Below are 20,488 nucleotides of genomic sequence, written 5' to 3'. Positions count from 1 at the left end.
GTAAGAATTCTAATGATTTAAGGGCTGGTTCAGACGGACGTCTGCGTGGCGTCGCGTCTGGGGGCGTTGCGGCGGCTGCGCGGTCAGGCTTTCAGTAGCCTTCGGTCGCGTCGTGATGCGGTCGCGGTTTTTTCTTCCCCTAGGGGAACATTAGCTGTCGCGGTTGGCCGCTCCCTGGAAGCAACATGTCGCTTCCAGGGGCAGCCCGAACGCTCGCAAAAATCGGGACCCGAACGCCACGTTCGGGTAAAAGCACGCAAAAGCTCGGTGTAAACGCTCCCATTCACTTGAATGGGAGCGTTTACCGCGACGTTCCGAACGCTTGCGGTAAACGCTCCGCAAGCGTCCGTCTGAACCAGCCCTTACTTTCACTGGTTGTTTGGTGTTGTAAATTATCATGTTGCCTCCGTGGCATTTTTTCCCTTACTTCCCATCTATGTTGTATTTATACAGATCCCAGTGATTGCTGTCATGGCAACAGGAGGAGGGGCCCGAGCCATGTCCTCTTTGTACAGTCATCTCAGTAGCCTGCAGGAGATGGGACTACTGGACTGTATTTCATACATTGCTGGTGCCTCAGGTTCTACATGGTAAGAAAGCTTGGTATGAATAAAAAAATCTACTACAGACAATTTTGGAACATTGTAGACTACATTGTGACTGTCTACTGCCCATGTCCCCATTGAGGAAACTTCCTTTCACCTTCTGTTGTGGTGACACCAGGGTTTCTAATGTGGCTCCAATATAACACCCAGGGTGCCACCTGGAGAGAAAATAACGGGCAAAAATAAAAGGCAGCTGTATTTTTCTCACTCTACAAGAAAGACATTTTTTTCATTGCCATCTCTATGCAGGCTCTATTCATTTTGAAGAGATTTACGGCTCGTTCACCCTACACCTAAAAGCTGACTGTTTAATGTCCGCAATGGGGAACAGAGGATGAACTGACAGGTCAACAGATTCTATGTTTTCTATAGGACCTGTTCAGACTTGTCCGTTGGATACCTTAGTGCTGCTAAATATTTTTCAAAAAGAACGCCAAATGTGTGTGGGGAGTTGTGCAGATGTTTACAGCACCTCCCTTGCCCAGGTGTCTCCCTCTGTTCTCCAGTAATTATCCAAGTTCTTTACTTCCTGATTGGTGCGGTCGGCGCTCTCTGACCTGGACATAGTACATGCACAGTGTGTCCACTTGAGCACCTTGCGAGCGCGTCTATGTCGTGGGGTAACCAGGAAGCACGGTCGCAAGGCGCCCAAGCTGACTTACTGCACATGCACAAGGTATGCGAATCCAAGGGGGAACCGACTGCGCCAGCCATTAAGTATAGAACTTGGATATATACTTTCCTTCCTTTCATTTTATGTCTTTTGTATGTCTTGTGTATTTTTCGGTTTAATTTTATGATATTCCAACAAAAAGAAGGAAAGTATATTGGTCAGAGAGTCTAATGTAATGTACTTCCTTTCTTGTCATGTCAGCAAAAAAATGCTCTGTCCGCCACAGCAGTGGGGGGCTCTGGATGTGTTCATCAAAAACAGATACATATAATAGAGCAATGGATATAATATATCCATTCTTAATGGACACCACAGAATTTAGGGCTGTATTTACCATAAGGCACTGTAGGCATGTGCCTACAGGCGCCTGATGTAGAAAGGCAGCTCACTCTCCTCCCCGAGTGCCTCACTCTCTCCTTCCCTATGCAGAGTCCTGAGTAAATGAGAGGTAACTAACCTGGCTCCCTGCATTCCACTGATGAAATCTCCCTTCAGTTGTACTGTATGCAGCTTGAAATTGGGCTAATACAAACTGGCAGCAAATGCATTTGATTTGTCCAATTACAAGCTACTTACAAATTGCAATGAAATTTGTATCAAGCTGGAAAATCAGCATCTAAGCACCACTAGCTACTTAATACTGAGGGTACCTCTGGCTACCTAATGCTAAGGGACACCTGTAGCTACTAATGATGGGCAAGGGAAGTAAGGAAGAAGTGACAGGTGGGACAGCCAGCACACTTGCTATGCGGTTTGGCGGGGTTTTGTAGGTTTATGGAGGGCAAAGTTTAGGGTGTCAGGACATCTGTGCCTGTAGCCTCCTATCAGGTAAATCCAGGTGTGCCGCAGTAGATCCTCTTTGACCGTACACATTGTTTGGGGGTAGTGTGAGCCTGGCCTTACCCTATTCCTGTGACTGTCTAGACAGAAAGTGTAGAAATGTAGCACAGGCAAGAAAAAACTATTTATAACCTTCCTCTAAGAAAACCAATGTTTTGGCTGGATGAATATTTAAAAACATCACTTTAAAGTTTATCATTTGAAATCCTTTCCCGTATTTGTAGCAGTTAACATAAATCAGTTTATTTTGCTTGTTTTTAATCAGGACCATGAGTAAACTTTACGAAGATCCTAAGTGGTCACAGCGCGAGCTGTCAGAGTCCATAAACCAAGCAAAGGAGCATGTAACCAAGAAGAAGATGAGCACTTTCTCAATGAACAGGCTGAAATACTATCGCAAGGAGCTGCAACAGGCTGCCAAGGATGGCCAGAAGACCTCATTCACAGACCTGTGGGGACTGATGATTGAATCAATGTTTTACAAGGGGGTAAGAATTTGGGGTGGATTATCTAGAGTTTGGCAGTCCAGTAGTCAGTACTGAGAACTTAAGTTAACCAACGTTGCTGCACCAATGGACTTGATGTGCAGGGACCACCCTTGGAGTCACAGGAAAACTTCAGCAATCATCAAAGGTCCGCACCATCCAACGTTCAAATTTCTTTATTTATAGCTCTTCAATAAAAGACATCAATAAAAACAGGTCTGCATGATTATGCGTCATCATCATGCAGACCTGTTTTTATTTATGTCCTTTATTGAAGAGCTATAAATAAAGAAATTTGAACCTTGGATGGTGCGGACCTTTGATGAGTACTGAGAACTTTAACAGACGTAATGGTGATTTATATATATATATATATATATATATTTATTAGGGATTAAATTGTGCACATAATATATTTGCTGAAGCTAACACCCTCCTTTGCTGTACCTGTTTCGAATGCAAGTTGTGTAATTTGCCCATTTTTAGAGCTCTGCACATCTATGCAGGTAGTTAATTCAGGTGCAGCCTCTGGTAGCGCTGCCAATGTCTCCTGCTATAGATAGATAGATAGATAGATAGATAGATAGATAGATAGATAGAGCCATCAACAGGAGCACCATAGCAAGGACAAAGGAGCCACTCATGTAGGAATCACAACTTTTTGAACTTTTTGATGGAGCAGAGTGGTCTGTACATGCAGATAGGCACCCAGTATAACAAGTTAGAACTCTTTACCGAAGAAAAACATGCAGCGATATATCGTACACTACCATCAGATAATGCAGCTTACTTATAACAAAGAGGAACACAGAGTGAATACAGGAAATAACAATACTATAGAGATCATTGCAGTATAGTACAGACAGTGACATCTTGTGGTTGCTTTACTGTACTGCAGCTTAAGTAATTCTGTTGATACTGCCAAACACTTTTGTTATTAAGAAAAATTATATTACTTGTTCATGTCAGTTTAACTAAATTCTAATTTACAGGAAAAGAAACCATGATAGGAAATCTCCCACAGAAACTCTGTAACAAAAAAAATTTCCCCTGGGGGTGGTACTCACCTCAATAGGGGGAAGCCTCTGGATCCTAATGAGGCTTCCTGTGTCCCATGGCGGTCTTGCTGCAGCCCACGGAACACACAAACGACGATTTGTCAAGCAGTGCAATATTTACCTTTTCTGGCTCCAGCGGGGGCGCTTTTGCTGCTCTCCGCTTGGAAATAGCCAATCTCTGTCTGATAACCCTCACAGATAAAGAATTATAGCTTTTGAGTGCAGGGTATAGATAAAAACAAATTGTATGTTTAAGCTTCTGAGACGCTGAAAGACTGTGTCATTCAACTGAGACAATAAACCGTTAACCCTAATTTTTCAATTTTTAACCAGAAAATAAAACTGTGGAATTCTAAAAAAAAAGGGGGGGGGGGGGGGGGGGGCGGTGTATAAAAACGATTCTTTAATTCATCAGTTTATTTTCATCTTAGGTGTGGTTTTGTCTTGCCTACTACTGTTTTACTTTCCGAAAAGATGTTTTTTTGTTTCTAATATTTTTGGATAGAAAGCACTACATTGAATAACTGTATAAATGATTCTGTTCCTACAGAAAAATGAGAGCAGGTTGTCTGAGCAACGCGCAGCCTTGGAGAATGGGCAGAACCCTCTGCCCCTTTACCTCGCCATGAATGTTAAAAGTGACAAAACCAGCACACTGGACTTCAAAGGTATCCTAGACTTTATAAAAAATGGATAGTAATAATAATAATAAATAAGGCACTGATATTTCACCATCTCTCAGTCATTTTGTGGAATAATCATTCTGTAAGCATGCACAGCTGTATATTAAGAATTATTGCCTAGTCTAACAAACAACAATCAGATATGGGAATTATTGTATTTCTGTGGGCTACTCTCATCCTGAGAGGGATATGCATCTTTAAGCCCCTTTCAGACAGGAGGCTGAACTGCACACTCGCCGGTGAATTACCTCCTGGTCACAGTGTCCTTATCATATCCCAAATAGGAAGCTTTTTGTAATTTGCATGCTAAGATAAGCTCATTACTATAGCAAACAAAAAACAAAAAAAACAACTTCCCACAATCCCACTGACACTGCACAGTTCCTGCAGTTAGGAAACGGCCCATCGCCTGTGCCTGACACCTTTCTTCATCCTACTACTCTTACCCCTCAATCTAACATAACTTCAATTTTGTGCTGCTCTCTACCATTTTTCCGTTTGAACATAGTACAACCTCCCTCCCACCACTACTTAATACTGCTCCTCCAAACCTAACTGTAACAATTGTGGGATATCTCCGTGGTCAGCGCACAAGATGTGCGCTGACACTGCGGAAGTCCTCCACAAGCGTGTCAAAATTATAGAACCCAGCTTTTTATGCTAAGCACCAGTAGAGGGGAATTCCCACCGGCAGATGGAGCTGTGGAGTGCAGAGGAATAAACCCTCTGCGCTGCCACAGATGTCAGTTGGAAATTTTGCGAAGAGAAGCAACACAGGGCAAGATAGCCCCTAAAGAGAGAGAGCAAAGAGACAAAATCAATGTGTGTCCACCAAACTAGTCGCCACCCAGCGACGGTGAACACACAACAGCAGAAACGAAGTGGGAACGCAATCGCAAGAACGGCGATTGCCAAATAGTGACACCAGACTGAGCAGGACAGAGCACGAGAGTAGCAAAGGCACAGCAAACAACAATCAGAGGATAAGGAAAATAACAAACGCTAGCTAAACGCGAACACCGCACTCATTCGCAACAGCGAACGCGTTTTCTTCATGATCACCGCGCGTTAGGCGCCCAGTGATAAGCGTGCCACCCTAACTAGCCACAAGTAACACAAATGAGCAAAAACAGACAAGACAGACAAATGAGGTAGCCAGTAGCAAACGCTGCTCCAGCTTACACTCCAGGAACACAGATCAGAAGGATCCACAGCCGCTACCACTAGAGGCTAGTGCGATCCAAACAAGATGGACAGATGAGGTAGCCAGTAGCAACCGCTGCTCCAGCTTACACTCCAGGAACACAGATCAGAAGGATCCACAGCCGCTACCACTAGAGGCTAGTGCGATCCAAACAAGATGGACAGATGAGGTAGCCAGTAGCAACCGCTGCTCCAGCTTACACTCCAGGAACACAGATCAGAAGGATCCACAGCCGCTACCACTAGAGGCTAGTGCGATCCAAACAAGATGGACAGATGAGGTAGCCAGTAGCAACCGCTGCTCCAGCTTACACTCCAAGAATACAGATCAGAAGGATCCACAGCCGCTACCGCTAGAGGCTAGTGCGATCCAAACAAGACAGAGCGATTCGATATCAACCGCCCGATTCTGGGATCACATGGTATTTATACTGCAAGCCTTCAAAGGAGGCAGCTAGGCCGTTTGCATGACAAGTGTATGCAAATTGCTCAGCAGCAGAGCAGGTCTGAAACTTGCAAAGCACAGGCAGGTCTCTTTTCCAGAGACCTGCAGCCCTCAGACTTAAGGAATGCACAAACAGCTGTCTGCCCGTGCAGACAGCTGAGCAGATCGTTACACTAACATAGCAACCCCCGATACTGTTTCCATTATTCTTGAACTTACTAAAAATCTCATCAGTACCTATTGTTTTTTTTTTGTTTGTTTTTTGCAGAGTGGTGTGAGTTTACACCATATGAAGTTGGTCTTTTGAAATATGGTGCCTCCATCCGTACGGAGGACTTTGGAAGTGAATTCTACATGGGACGCCTAATGAAGAAGCACCCCGAGCCTCGGATTTGTTACCTACAAGGTACAGCCTAGTGGGGAATACAGGCAACACCTGAAATTCTAAAGGATGTATATGGTCATCCAGTCACTTGATGCCTGATTGTATTTTGTTTATCTGCATAGGACTATGGGGAAACGTCTTCTCTTTGAATTTAGTGGACACCTGGTATCTCACCACACAGCTGGACACTTTCTGGGATAATTGGGTGAAAGACAGGGTCAATGATATAGGTATGTAATAAATGAAATGAACAGAGCTTAATATCTTATCCTTACGCCAGCTTATATGTGATATGATAAGATACACACGTGTACATGTTGTACCAGGCTTGCATTTACCTCACAGGAGCCTATAGGCACAGATGTCCTGGCACCTTAGACTTCTCCCTTCATGAACCTACAAGCCGCCACCATTCTCCACCGCTATTGTGCTGGCTATCCCAGCTGCCCCTTCCCCCTTACTTCCCTTGCCTGTCATAGGTAGCTATAGGTGCCCCTTGGTATTATGTAGCCAGAAGTTCCCTCAATATTAAGTAGCTAGATGTGCCCTCAAGTATTAGGTAGCCATAGGAACCTTAGTATTAGGTAGCTAGAGGTGCCCCTCACTGAAGGGTAATCTAGTGGAATGCGGCCGAGAGCAGGGTGAGTAACCTCTCATTTACACTCTCATCAAGACTCTGCATCGGGAAGGAGCAAGGTGAATGAGCCACCTTTCCATCATCAGGTACCTGTAGGCATGTGCCTACAGGGCCTTATGGTAAATCCCGTCTTGTTGTACTATTCATAATAACAACTTGTCTGTGGTCCCTTTCCAATTTTTGTTTTTGCATTGCAAGGGTTAAAATACCTGAGCGTTTAGCTATGCAAATGAGGCAGTTGAACAGCAGTCAAATTCAGTTCTGAAAAATAAACAGAAGCTGAGAAGCTGTTTGGTTATGGAAATACTGCTGATACCAAGACATGACTATAATGACACCTATCAGAAGTAAGGGAGAAGTGACAGCGGGGCCAGTCAGCACACTTGCGGCCGGTGCGACGGGGGGTTTGTAGGTTCATGGAGGACGAAGTCTAGGGGGACAGAACATCTGTGCCTATAGGCTCCTGTGATAAATATGGGCCTGTTTGGCTGCCAACCAACGTGGAGGAATGGGAGCGAGTGAACTAGCTGTTCATAGTCATTGTATCTGATAGGTAACAGAATGGCTGCCACCACCATAGAAATGTAAGATTAGCCCAATTTGGCACTTTCTTAGCACATTGGGTACATAGGACATAAAAGTATTTCACAATACTTGAGCTTTTTTTGTTACACCTCAGTGACTATATTAGTCAATTAGCCTTCTTTTTTTTTTAAAAAAAAGACTTTTTATTGGGACACATTTTATTGTGCAGCACGCACCAGAGTAACACCACAAAACAAAAAGAAAAAAAAAGTTAAACTATAAAGGATGCATACAGAGACCATTAACCCTATCACAATACAGTGTCAGTAGCTAGCGACCAGCAAAGGCTGAAATATATAACTATTTATAGTACATAATAGTGAACAAGAACATTACAGGGGTATCAGTGCATAATCACAAGAAATAGAGATCAGTAATTTTTACATTAATATCCAAATTGGTGATAACTGAATCCATGAATTCTACCCAGACACTCCAAATCTTCTCAAATTTTAACGGGTGACCTCTTGTTTTATAAGTAAGTTTGTACAGTGGGATGGCGTTATTGACCATTGCTATCCAAGCAGTCCAAGAAGGGTAATCTGGGACTTCCAGTTTTCAACTACAGATTAATTAGCATGGTAAACGAGGATCCTGAGTAAGGTTTTTTTTATGCTCATTGCAAGATAGCTCTTCTCAGATACCAAGCAGACATGCTTTAATACTCTTAAGGTGCCCATACATCACTCAACTCAGCGGACGGTCGACCATCCGATTCGATAATTATAATTAGTCGCATGTATTGATTGGACATGCTGGAAAATCTCAGGCCGACATGCTCAAACAGGTAAGCAGCGGAATGAGCGATGAAACCGCCGGTGCTGCCCCCCCAAGTGGTGTTTTATGTCATCCCCACCCCAGTGCCCGTGCAGATATACTTAACCTGTCCAACGTCCACGGTGAGTGATTTCCGCATTCGGGCCCCACGTGACCACCGGCATATAGCACATGGTGCGCATGGTGAAATCACACAAGTGGAATCGGCCTGCAATTTATGGCGGCCAACAAATCTCTCTCTGATCAGATTCAATCAGAGAGAGATCTGCCTCTTAGTCCATCAGCCGCCAAATTTGCTCGATGTATGGGTTTTCTTTAGCTACAGGTATTCTGAGTTTCTAATGAGCGGAGTAACCTCCTCCCAAAAGATATTTACAAGTACAGTAATTATCCCATCTTTACAACAAATCCATTACTCCTTAAGATAAAGAAGACATCATGCAGAGAAGAGAAACTGCTCACCTTAAGACCCGTCTATTCACACCAGCCGGCACTGTCAACAAGATGCTGAAAGGGTTACTGACGAACAGGCCCATAGATGGAGAGCAGCAGAATTTCCTGCGAGGACTTCACCTACACAAGGATTATCATCAGCAGGCTCAATTCACCACTTGGAAAGGTACGCTGCTAAATGCAAAAAGAAACCATTGCAGTTGAGAGGTCAGTGGACTGATGGTTACTGATGGTCTTAGCTCTGGGAAGTTTAGTGGTCATTTGTGACATGGAGCCAGATCCTTGTATCTAATACACTTTTATGATAAAGAATGGAAATGTGGTAAGACTGCGTGGTTCAGAAGCTGGTAGGTTAAACTGGTACATTAAGCTGCATTTCCCAAAAATTACCCTTAGACTGTGGTAGAGGGGTAGCTAGTATTATCAAGAAGACAAATGGAGATTACACTATTGCTTGATGACTATTGTATTTTTAAATTACATCCATGTGCAACTAGTTTTTGTTCTTTATCAGGTTTAGATATAACTAATAATATGAATGACTTCTTGTTCTCTGTAAAGCCATGTGGAAGATATGTCAGAACTAATGAGCGGTGAATGGATACTGCTTGTAGCTTCTGATGTACTCTCAGAGGTACATGTATGGGTCTCACTGCCAGTCCTGAAGGCTGCAGATATCCATAAATGCTCAATGAGTTCCAAAGAAGCGATTGGCAAGTAGTGACTGCCAGTGGCTTAGCTAAGGAGCCAAGTTTTACATGCCCCCCCCCCCCCCCCCAAGCACTCTATACATAACAATTGTTAAGTCGCACCAAAACCTGCCAATGGCAACTACAGTGTCAGAGAGAGGTGCAAGAAGGGGATGGGGAACAGCTTTTTAATGATTACCACTATTCAAAGCATCTATAGAAGGGATTATTATGAGCACAGGACCAATAGAGAGCTAATACTACAGTTGAGGGATGGCCACTCTGGCCCAAGGGTCCCCGATAAGGTTGCTACCTCTGCACCCCCTATTGCTACGCCACTGATGACTGCACTGCTCCACAGGTGACTGTGTGAACCAGCTTAATCCGTCTCTGAAAAGGGTCAACTACACTGCAGTGCAGCATAGCTCCTTTGCCTTCTAGGTTCACATTCTGACCACAGTACTGCTAAAGGGGTCTTATGAAATTCCATGAAATTTCAAGAGTAAAACAAAATTGCTTTGCTTATCATGGCCCTTTAAGCACCAGGAAATTTTTCTTGAGTGGGAATTTAGTAGCCTGGGTTCCGTGAGGTTTTGAAAGGAGGTCCTTCATGACCGAAGGCAATGCCTCGCTAGGTATGTCTTTGCATTATGCTGACCCAATTATTGCATATGACATTGAGTTGCACCAACCCAACTTGTATTGAATTCCACGGCAGGCCAAATTCCGAGAGAACATTTGTAATTGTGAAGGCCATTTTATGAGAGTTACACTTGTGCTGGCCACACTTCTACACCTGATACCTTGTGAATATTGCTGTAGCACCTCCAACATGAGCCTCACCATAGGAGACCCTGGAGAACTGTGGTTCAGTGGCCTTCATTTTTGAAAGCAGGAGTAGTTTAATGGATAGTTGAAGTAGCTGGTGGATGCAATATCACTTCAACAACACACTGAAAGGACTTGAAATAAATCAGCAGCCAGAGGCAATCCACATTGGCAGAAACATCAAGTAAAAGTAATCTTCAGCACTGAGACAAGTACAGTATATTGACTGAGTTTCCCACACTCAGAACAGCAACCTACAGCCACCCAGCTCTCAAAACAAGGCAAGTGATCATCACCACCGAACACTTACCTTGCAGGTCCAGGCACCCAGGTCCAGTTTGCACGGACCCATGATGTAAGTGTTTTATACTGTAAAGATTTTAACTGTTGATGGAATTAAGTGTGTCCCTTTTGTGAAAACCAGTGCCTTGTTTTGAGCCTTGGGTGGCCAAAGTGTCATCTCTTTGGTAATGGGGTTCTCAGATGATAATGTATAATGTATGCTGTCTTTCAGATTCCAATTTGGACATCCTCCCTAACAATCTCACCCCGTTGGCTGACAACCTGTGCTTGGTAGATGCCGGCTATTTTATCAATGCCAGCTTCCCCCCTCTGCTCCGAGAAGAGAGGAAGGTGGACATAATTTTATCTTTTGACTACACACTAGACACGCCACTTTTGGTAAGTGGTTGTAGCTATTTTTTCACTTTCTTAACAGTAAATGTGTTTACATAACTTTTCAAGGCCTAGTAAACTCATCCACAAAGATAGGTGTGTTGCTTATTAAACATGGCTTATGTTGAGCCATATCACATGACAACCATAAGTACATGCAAAAATATTTTCCATCTGTAGCTAAACACAGTGGTTAGCCCACCTGAATACAGCAATATTTAGTACAGATAGATGAATTACTCTGATATCTGCTGGAGCAAATTAATTTATATTATTATTGATTTAAAAAGTGCCAACATGTTCCTTGGCACTGTACAGAATATATAGACACTGGTACATAATACAGAAAAGGTAGATATAGTCATTACAGTAACAACTGTAACATGATGAACAAAATACTGTATATAGCAAATTTCAAGACTCAAAAGGGTGAGAGTTCCCTGCCCTAAGGTACATACTGTACTCACCAGGAGATGGATTGGGGAACCCATGGTAACACTACACTACGAACTAGTGTTCCCTTATCCATTCTTCTACTGCGGGTACACGCGACGGCACACAACAGGTGCGAACAAGAGTTCAAACGATCGCTGCACTTTGTGCAGGAGTCCTTGGGGAGCTATACAGTGTGATCCGCCGTGACAGTCAGAATTGTCAGGTGTCGTGAAAGATTGATCGTCGAAGCATGCAAACATACCCACACTGTGAAATTGAAGAAATGATCGCTCATTACAGGAAACATCACAGCAAAAATTGCATTGCGGGTATGGGCCTTTAGGAGCATTTACAATCTAAAGGAATAGGAAGGAAGCAAGAAGAGGGTAGTATACAATATTTATAGCTAATGGCAGTGTGTTTTCAGGTTATATTTAGTAAGGAGTACAACCTCCTAGCCAGAGGCTGAAGAGGGAACAGGGTAAGTTAGCGCGCATGCTTGTCGGAAAAAGTGAGTTTTGAGGGAGAGCTTAAAGTGTACCAGAGATCAAATAAAGTGAAGAATCAATATTACCCGTGGTTCCTCCTGCCCCATAAACACGTGCGAGTCCCACGCTGCCCTCCGTTCAGTCTGCTGTTCAGCCGCAATCACCCCCGGTAACTTGCTCAGTCGCATCCCGTCTGGGTCTTCTGCGCATGCGTGGACCTAGTGCACATGTGCAGTAGACCCGGTCTGACGTCACTGAGCAAGTTACTGGGGCTGACTGCGGCTGAACAGCAGACCACGGGAGGGCGGTGAGGGACTCGCACATGTTTATGGGGCGGGAGGAAGCCCCGGGTAAGTATCGATTCTTTATTTGATCTCTGGTTTACTTTAAAGATTTCCAAGGTTGTAGAGTGACAGATGTATTTTGGAGGGGAATATATATATATATATATATATATATATATATATATATATATATATATATATACAGGGCCGGATTTGTACTTTTTACCGCCCTAGGCCCATTGTCACCAGCCGCCCCCCCCACCACCATATCAATACACAAATGCAAAACACAACAACCCCCCCTTATATCCAACCATTTAGCAGTGGGTCCCTCTCTGGTCGAATAGGTTTCTTTATTGTGCAAGCGTGGCTGAGGGACAAGTATGTCCACACTGGGAATGCGTAAGTGAGTTCGGTGCATGCCCAGTAGAACTAAGGCACTTAGCTGTTTTCCTCCATGCATTTCAATTTACTGGGCATGTGCGGACCTTATTTGCACATTCCCAGTACAGATACGATCACGCTTGTGTACTGAGGATACCTATTCGTCCAGAGAGGGATACAGCACTAGAATAGTGGGGTATAGGGAGATATGGCTCTAGAGAATGTCCAGAGGCTTCCCACTACTAAGGGGAGTTTACAGGGAAGATGTCTGCCAGGGTAGGGTAAGAATAAATGGTCTAGCCAGGGTCAGTGTCTCCATAGGGGCAAACTGCAAACAGCCCCCAGCAAGCCCCCCTCTATAGAGACACTTTAGCTTCCAGCATGTCCCCTCCTCTATAGAGGTACCACAACTCCCAGCATGCCCCTATCCCTCCATAAAGGCATTACCGTTCTCATCATACGCCTCCCCTCCACATAGGCACCACAGCTCCCAGCATGCTCCTCCCCTTCCAGAGGCACCACAGTTCCTAGCATGCCCCTCCATCTCCTTATAGTATCTGGTTGTCCCCCAGGACCCCGGAGCTGGCTGCCAGGCCTCCTCCAATGTGAATTGAGACCAGGGGGTTACGCCAGTCAGCCCTAGGAGACAACTAAATACTACATGGAGGAGGAGCATGCTTGGAACTACAGTACCTCTATTGGGGGAGGAAGCACAGTGGTGCCTCTATGGAGTGAAGGGTGAAGCATGATTGGAGCAGTGGTACCTCTTTGGAGAGGAGAAGCATGCTGGGAGCAAGGGTACCTCTACAGGGGGGGGGGGGGGGCGCATGCTGGGAGTAGTGGTGCCTCCATGGAGTGAGGGGCATGCTGGTAGCCAGGGGCGTAGCAATAGGGGTTGCAGAGGTTGCGACCGCATCGGGGCCCTTGGGCCAGAGGGGCCCCGAAGGGCCCTTCCTTAACTGCAGTATTAGCTCTCTATTGGTCCTGTGCTCATAATAATCACTTCTATAGATACTTTGAATAGTGGTAATTATTAACACACTGTTCCCCATCCCCTTCTTGCACCTCTGACACTGTAGTTGTCATTGGAAGGTTCTGGCGAGTCATATCAATTGCTATGTATAGAGTGCTTAGGGGGGGCCCCATTGTAAAACTTGCATCGGGGCCCACAGCTCCTTAGCTACGCCACTGCTGGTAGCAGTGGTGCCGCTATGGAGTGGTGAGCATGCTGGAACCACTGGTGCCTCTGTGGAGTCTGGGGACATGCTGGGAGCAGTGGTGCCTCTGTGGAGTGGGGGGACATGCTGGGAGCAGTGGTGCCTCTGTGGAGTGAGGGGACATGCTGGGAGCAGTGGTGCCTCTGTGGAGTGGGGGGACATGCTGGGAGCAGTGGTGCCTCTGTGGAGTGGGGGGACATGCTGGGAGCAGTGGTGCCTCTGTGGAGTGGGAGGACTTGCTGGGAGCAGTGGTGCCTTTGTGGAGTGGGGGGGGGGGGGGCTTTCTGGGCACACTAGTGCCTCCATACACTAGTGTGCCCAGAAAGCCTCCCCCCCCCACTCCACAAAGGCACCACTGCTCCCAGCAAGTCCTCCCACTCCACAGAGGCACCACTGCTCCCAGCATGTCCCCCCACTCCACAGAGGCACCACTGCTCCCAGCATGTCCCCCCCCACTCCACAGAGGCACCACTGCTCCCAGCATGTCCCCCCACTCCACAGAGGCACCATGGGGGAGCATGCTTGAACCACTGTAGCCTCTAAGTAGTTGGGGGGGGGGCATGCTGGGAGCAGTGGTGCCTCTGTGGACTGGGGGGGGGACATGCTGGAACCACTGGTGCCTGTATGAAGTGGGGAGGGGGGACATGCTGGGAGCAGTGGTGCCTCTGTGGAGTGGGGGGGGGACATGCTGGAACCACTGGTGCCTGTATGGAGTGGGGAGGGGGGACATGCTGGGAGCAGTGGTGCCTCTGTGGAGTGGGGGGGGGGACATGCTGGAACCACTGGTGCCTGTATGGAGTGGGGAGGGGGGACATGCTGGGAGCAGTGGTGCCTCTGTGGAGTGGGGGGGGGGACATGCTGGAACCACTGGTGCCTGTATGAAGTGGGGAGGGGGGACATGCTGGGAGCAGTGGTGCCTCTGTGGAGTGGGGGGGGGGGACATGCTGGAACCACTGGTGCCTGTATGGAGTGGGGAGGGGGGGCATGCTGGGAGCAGTGGTGCCTCTGTGGAGTGGGGGGGGGGACATGCTGGAACCACTGGTGCCTGTATGGAGTGGGGAGGGGGGGACATGCTGGGAGCAGTGGTGCCTCTGTGGAGTGGGGGGGGGGGGACATGCTGGAACCACTGGTGCCTGTATGGAGTGGGGAGGGGGGACATACTGAGAGCAGTGGTGCCTCTGTGGAGTGGGGGGGACATGCTGGAACCACTGGTGCCTGTATGGAGTGGGGAGGGGGGACATGCTGGGAGCACTGGTGCCTGTGTGTGTGTGGAGTGGGGGGGGGGCTTTCTGGTACACAGTAGTGTCCAGTGGCGGCTCCAGGAAATTTTTTTAGGGGGTGCTATGCAGGTGCTGGACCAATTTCCGGGGGAGCTGACGACCTGCGGCGCGCGAAGCGCGCCGCGGCAAAAAATGGGTGTGGCCAGAACCTGCGGCGCGCGAAGCGCGCCGCGGCAAAAAAATGGGCGTGGTCATGACCGGATGAGGGCGGGGCTAACTGTAATTTAAAGTGAACCCAGGGTGAGAGTGATATGGTGGCTGCCATATTTATTTCCTTTTAAACAATACTAGTTGCCTGGCAGCCCTGCTGATCTATTTGGCTGTAGTAGTGAACTGAATTACACCAGAAACAAGCCATGCAGCTAATCTTGTCAGTTCTGACAATATTGTCAGAAACCCCTGACCTGCTGCATGCTTGTTCAGGGTCTATGGTTGAAAGAATAAGAGGCAGAGGACCAGCACGGCAGCCAGGCAACTGGTATTGCTTAAAGGGAGATAAATATGGCAGCCTCAATATTATTCTCACCTCGGGTTCCCTTTAAAAGTGCAACGCAAAGACAGAGGGCCCAAGTTTTGGTGACCCTTTTCCCAGAAAATTCACATAATTGTGCAGGTTTTCTCAAGAAAATACACGTAATGTGAGCAGATTTTAACAAAAAACACGTCCAATGACCCCAATATGCACAATCGTTATCAGATATGGCTCCAATATGCACAATCGTTATCAGATATGGTCCCAATATGCACAATCGGTGGCAGATATGGTCCCAATATGCACAATCGGTGGCAGATATGGTCCCAATATGCACAATCGGTGGCAGATATGGTCCCAATATGCACAATCGGTGGCAGATATGGTCCCAATATGCACAATCGGTGGCAGATATGGTCCCAATATGCACAATCGGTGGCAGATATGGTCCCAATATGCACAATCGGTGGCAGATATGGTCCCAATATGCACAATCGGTGGCAGATATGGTCCCAATATGCACAATCGGTGGCAGATATGGTCCCAATATGCACAATCGGTGGCAGATATGGTCCCAATATGCACAATCGGTGGCAGATATGGTCCCAATATGCACAATCGGTGGCAGATATGGTCCCAATATGCACAATCGGTGGCAGATATGGCCCCAATATGCACAATCGGTGGCAGATATGGCCCCAATATGCACAATCGGTGGCAGATATGGCCCCAATATGCACAATCGGTGGCAGATATGGCCCCAATATGCACAATCGGTGGCAGATATGGCCCCAATATGCACAATCGGTGGCAGATATGGCCCCAATATGCACAATCGGTGGCAGATATGGCCCCAATATGCACAATCGGTGGCAGATATGGCCCCAATATGCACAATCGGTGGCAGATATGGCCCCAATATGCACAATCGGTGGCAGATATGGCCCCAATATGCACAATCGGTGGCAGATATGGCCCCAATATGCACAATCGGTGGCAGATATGGCCCCAATATGCACAATCGGTGGCAGATATGGCCCCAATATGCACAATCGGTGGCAGATATGGCCCCAATATGCACAATCGGTGGCAGATATGGCCCCAATATGCACAATCGGTGGCAGATATGGCCCCAATATGCACAATCGGTGGCAGATATGGCCCCAATATGCACAATCGGTGGCAGATATGGCCCCAATATGCACAATCGGTGGCAGATATGACTCCAATATACACAATCGGTAGCAGATATGACCCCAATATGCACTATCGGTAGCAGATATGACTCCAATATACACAATCGGTAGCAGATATGACCCCAATATGCACAATCGGTAGCAGATATGACCCCAATATGCACAATCCGTAGCAGATACAACCCCAATATGCACAATCCGTAGCAGATACGACCCCAATATGCACAATCGGTAGCAGAAATGACCCCAATATGCACAATCGGTAGCAGAAATGACCCCAATATGCACAATCGGTAGCAGAAACAACCCCAATATGCACAATCGGTAGCAGAAATGACCCCAATATGCACAATCGGTAGCAGAAATGACCCCAATATGCACAATCGGTAGCAGAAACGACCCCAATATGCACAATCCGTAGCAGATACGACCCCAATATGCACAATCCGTAGCAGATACAACCCCAATATGCACAATCCGTAGCAGATACGACCCCAATATGCACAATCGGTAGCAGAAATGACCCCAATATGCACAATCCGTAGCAGATATGACCCCAATATGCACAATCAGCATCAACTGAAAAAGAAAAGAAAAACCCATTTACTCACCTACAGCCAGAAGACCTTCTTTCCCGACCTCCTGTCCCGAGTCCCGACCTCCTTGTGGCGCGCAGCGCCCGCGCGCCCGCGATCCTCTTCCTTCCCGACGTCACGACGAGACTTCCTGCCTGCAGAGAGCAGGGCTACGGGAAAATGGCCGCCCGAAGCCATGCACTGCAGACTCGAAGTCTGCAGAACAGGGCTCCGGGCGGCCATCTTACCGTAGCCCTGCTGCTGCTCCGTGCTGCCGCTGTGTGAACTGACTTGGCGTCTTTTAGACGCCTGAAGTCAGTTCACTCCAGGGGGTGCTTTGGGGGTGCTTGGACAATTCTAGGGGGTGCTCGAGCACCCCCAAGCACCCCCCTGGCGCCGCCCCTGGTAGTGTCTCTATGGAGTATGGGGGAGCATGCTTCAACCGCTGTAGCCTCTAAGGAGTTGGGGGGGGGGGGGGCATGCTGGGAGCAGTGGTGCCTCTGTGGAGTTGGGGGCAAGATGGGAGCATGGAGTGGTGCTGGGAGCAGTGGTGCTTCTTTAGACTAGAGGGGTATGGGACAAGCATGCAGTCACAGAAGCTACTTACAAGCAGGAACTCACAAGCTGGCAGCTGCTGCAGTCACAGGATGCAGAAGTATTCCCAGCCAGAAATCCGATCCTCCAGCTTCCTGCACTGAGGTGCCTCTTCTCTGTGTATGGGAAAGCTGCACTCAGAGCCATACTTCTCTGCCTCGGCTCTTCCCACCATGTGATGTGAAGCGAGCTCCAGTCCCACTCGCAACTTCCGAGCAGCTGATCACTCTACTTCCTCCCCACTATTTCCTGTCGGGACTCGGAAAGGAGGTGAGAAGGGACAAACAGCTGCTGTGGCCCTGCTGATTTCTGCACGGAGATCTCTCTGCCTGAGCCCTGGGGGTTTCCGACTTGCTAACAGTGTAGCCCCAGCGGCGTGGGAGATCTCCGTGCAGGCGCAGCTGTTGTCTCTCCATGCGGCCCCAGCCGCTGTAATACCTCTTCCACTCCTCCCCAGACTCCTCTCTGTAGCCGCCCGCTGGCTGCAAATGCAGGCAGCAGTGTGCAAAGCGGCGGCTGTGGATTGAAACTGTGAACAGTCTGTCGCAAGTGGGGATAGGAAATGGCACCCGCGGCTCCCCACCCGCCCCAAACATTCTGGCGCCCTAGGAACCAGCCTTGGGGGCCTTTCCCTAAATCCGGCCCTGTATATATACACAATACTGTATTTAGAATGGTGTGGATACTGCTATCTTTGTCTCCTTCCAAAAAATGCCTGTTGCTGCACAATGTGCAGGTCACAGGGACCAGAAGCGGCCTTAGAGTATGCGGGGCCTGGGGCGAGTGTCATATGAGGGGCCTAGACTCATAAGTGTAGGTCAAACAGGGTACCATACCACCATGCTCACGGGCTTGTCCGCCTTTAATGCAGTACACCTTATTATTGTTTAAAGACAATTAAGTTTGTTAACCACCCTGGCGTTGTATTGAGATCGCCAGGGCGGCTGCGGGAGGGTTTTTTTTTTAAATAAAAAAAAACTATTTTATGCAGCCAACTGAAAGTTGGCTACATGAAAGCCCACTAGAGTGCGCTCCAGGGGCGTTCTTCTGATCGCCTCCGGCAAGCATAAGTAACAAGGAAGGCTGCAATGAGCAGCCTTCCTTGTTTGGCTTTCCTCGTCGCCATGGCGACGAGCGGAGTGACGTCATGGATGTCAGCCGACATCCTGACGTCAGCCGCCTCCGATCCAGCCCTTAGCGCTGGCCGGAACTATTTGTTCCGGCTGCGCAGGGCTCGGGCGGCTGGGGGGACCCTCTTTCGCCGCTGCTCGCGGCGGATCGCTGCAGAGTGGCGGCGATCAGGCAGCACACGCGGCTGACAAAGTGCCGGCTGCGTGTGCTGCTTTTTATTTTATCAAAATCGGCCCAGCAGGGCCTGAGCGGCACCCTCTGGCGGTAATGGACGAGCTGAGCTCGTCCATACCGCTAAGGTGGTTAAAGGCCACTATGCCAACCAATATACTGGGGATGGGTACTAAGCTGGCTGGGGAGCTAGGGATGGGTTTTAAGCTGGCTGGGGAGCTAGGGATGGGTACTAGGCTGGCTGGGGAGCTAGGGATGTGTACTTGGTTGGCTGGGGAGCTAGGGATGGGTACTTGGTTGGCTGGGGAGCTGGGGATGGGTATTAGGCTGACTGGGGAGCTAGGGATGGGTACTTGGTTGGCTGGGGAGCTAGGGATGGGTACTTGGTTGGCTGGGGAGCTGGGGATGGGTATTAGGCTGACTGGGGAGCTAGGGATGGGTATTAGGCTGACTGGGGAGCTAGGGATGGGTACTTGGTTGGCTGGGGAGCTAGGGATGGGTATTAGGCTGGCTGGGGTGCTACAGATAGTTACCAGGCTGGCAAGGGATGGGTGCTAGCCTGGCTGTGGAGCTAAGGATAGGTAGAGGCTGGCTGGGGAGCTAGGGTTGTTTACCAGACTGGCTGGAGATGGGTGCTAGGCTGAAAAGGGAGCTGGGGATGGGTACTAGGCTGTGTCTGGATAGAGATACAAACTTTTGAGTCCACAGTTTGTACCCATCCCCAACCCGAGCCACCTCCATCTCCAGCCCAGGCTCTTGCACGTAACTTTAATTTGACATATGGCAAGCTTTATGTCAGTGCAGAAATTGATTACAAAAATGCAAACTGCATAGTACAGTAAAGCATGTTGAAGACAAAAACCTAAGCAATAAAGGGGAGGTTGGTGCAACATATAAGGTGCATAAAACAAAATAGGAAGATGTGTGTATTCGTAAATGAATTACTACTGTTCAGAACACGAACAGCTAGACTTCTGTAGCCCTTCTCTGCACCACCACCAAAATGCTGGGACAGGGTGATATGTGTTGTGTCTGCTGGCCTGACTCCTGCTCATTCCATAATGGTTTACAATATATTCTGCTGGTGGTATTGTAGAGTCTTTACCTGTTTACCAAATTCCAAAATATGATGCTCTTAAAGAACAACTGAAGTGAGAAATATATGGAGGCTGCCATATTTGTTTCCGTTTATCTAATACCCGTTGCTTGGCAGTCCTGCTGGTCTATAAGGATGCAGTAG

The 20,488-nt window shown here is 47.7% G+C and overlaps 1 protein-coding gene across 2 annotated transcripts in view; it reads left to right on the top strand.

The window, feature by feature from the left end:
- Positions 1-20,488, top strand: part of LOC137533128 (cytosolic phospholipase A2 delta-like) — an 87,427-nt gene that overhangs the window by 58,372 nt on the left and 8,567 nt on the right. For both annotated transcript variants that reach the window (XM_068254327.1, XM_068254328.1), the window contains 7 exons: positions 454-590; positions 2,384-2,606; positions 4,212-4,329; positions 6,261-6,398; positions 6,500-6,607; positions 8,801-8,995; positions 10,861-11,027. In XM_068254327.1, the coding sequence (XP_068110428.1) occupies positions 454-590; positions 2,384-2,606; positions 4,212-4,329; positions 6,261-6,398; positions 6,500-6,607; positions 8,801-8,995; positions 10,861-11,027 (1,086 nt within the window). The remainder of the gene's footprint in view (positions 1-453; positions 591-2,383; positions 2,607-4,211; positions 4,330-6,260; positions 6,399-6,499; positions 6,608-8,800; positions 8,996-10,860; positions 11,028-20,488) is intronic.

This window comes from Hyperolius riggenbachi, chromosome 9 (assembly GCF_040937935.1).
Source record: "Hyperolius riggenbachi isolate aHypRig1 chromosome 9, aHypRig1.pri, whole genome shotgun sequence".
Lineage (NCBI taxonomy): Eukaryota > Metazoa > Chordata > Amphibia > Anura > Hyperoliidae > Hyperolius > Hyperolius riggenbachi.
The sequence above is the reverse complement of the archived record's forward strand: the minus strand, read 5'-3'. Positions and strand labels throughout refer to the sequence as shown.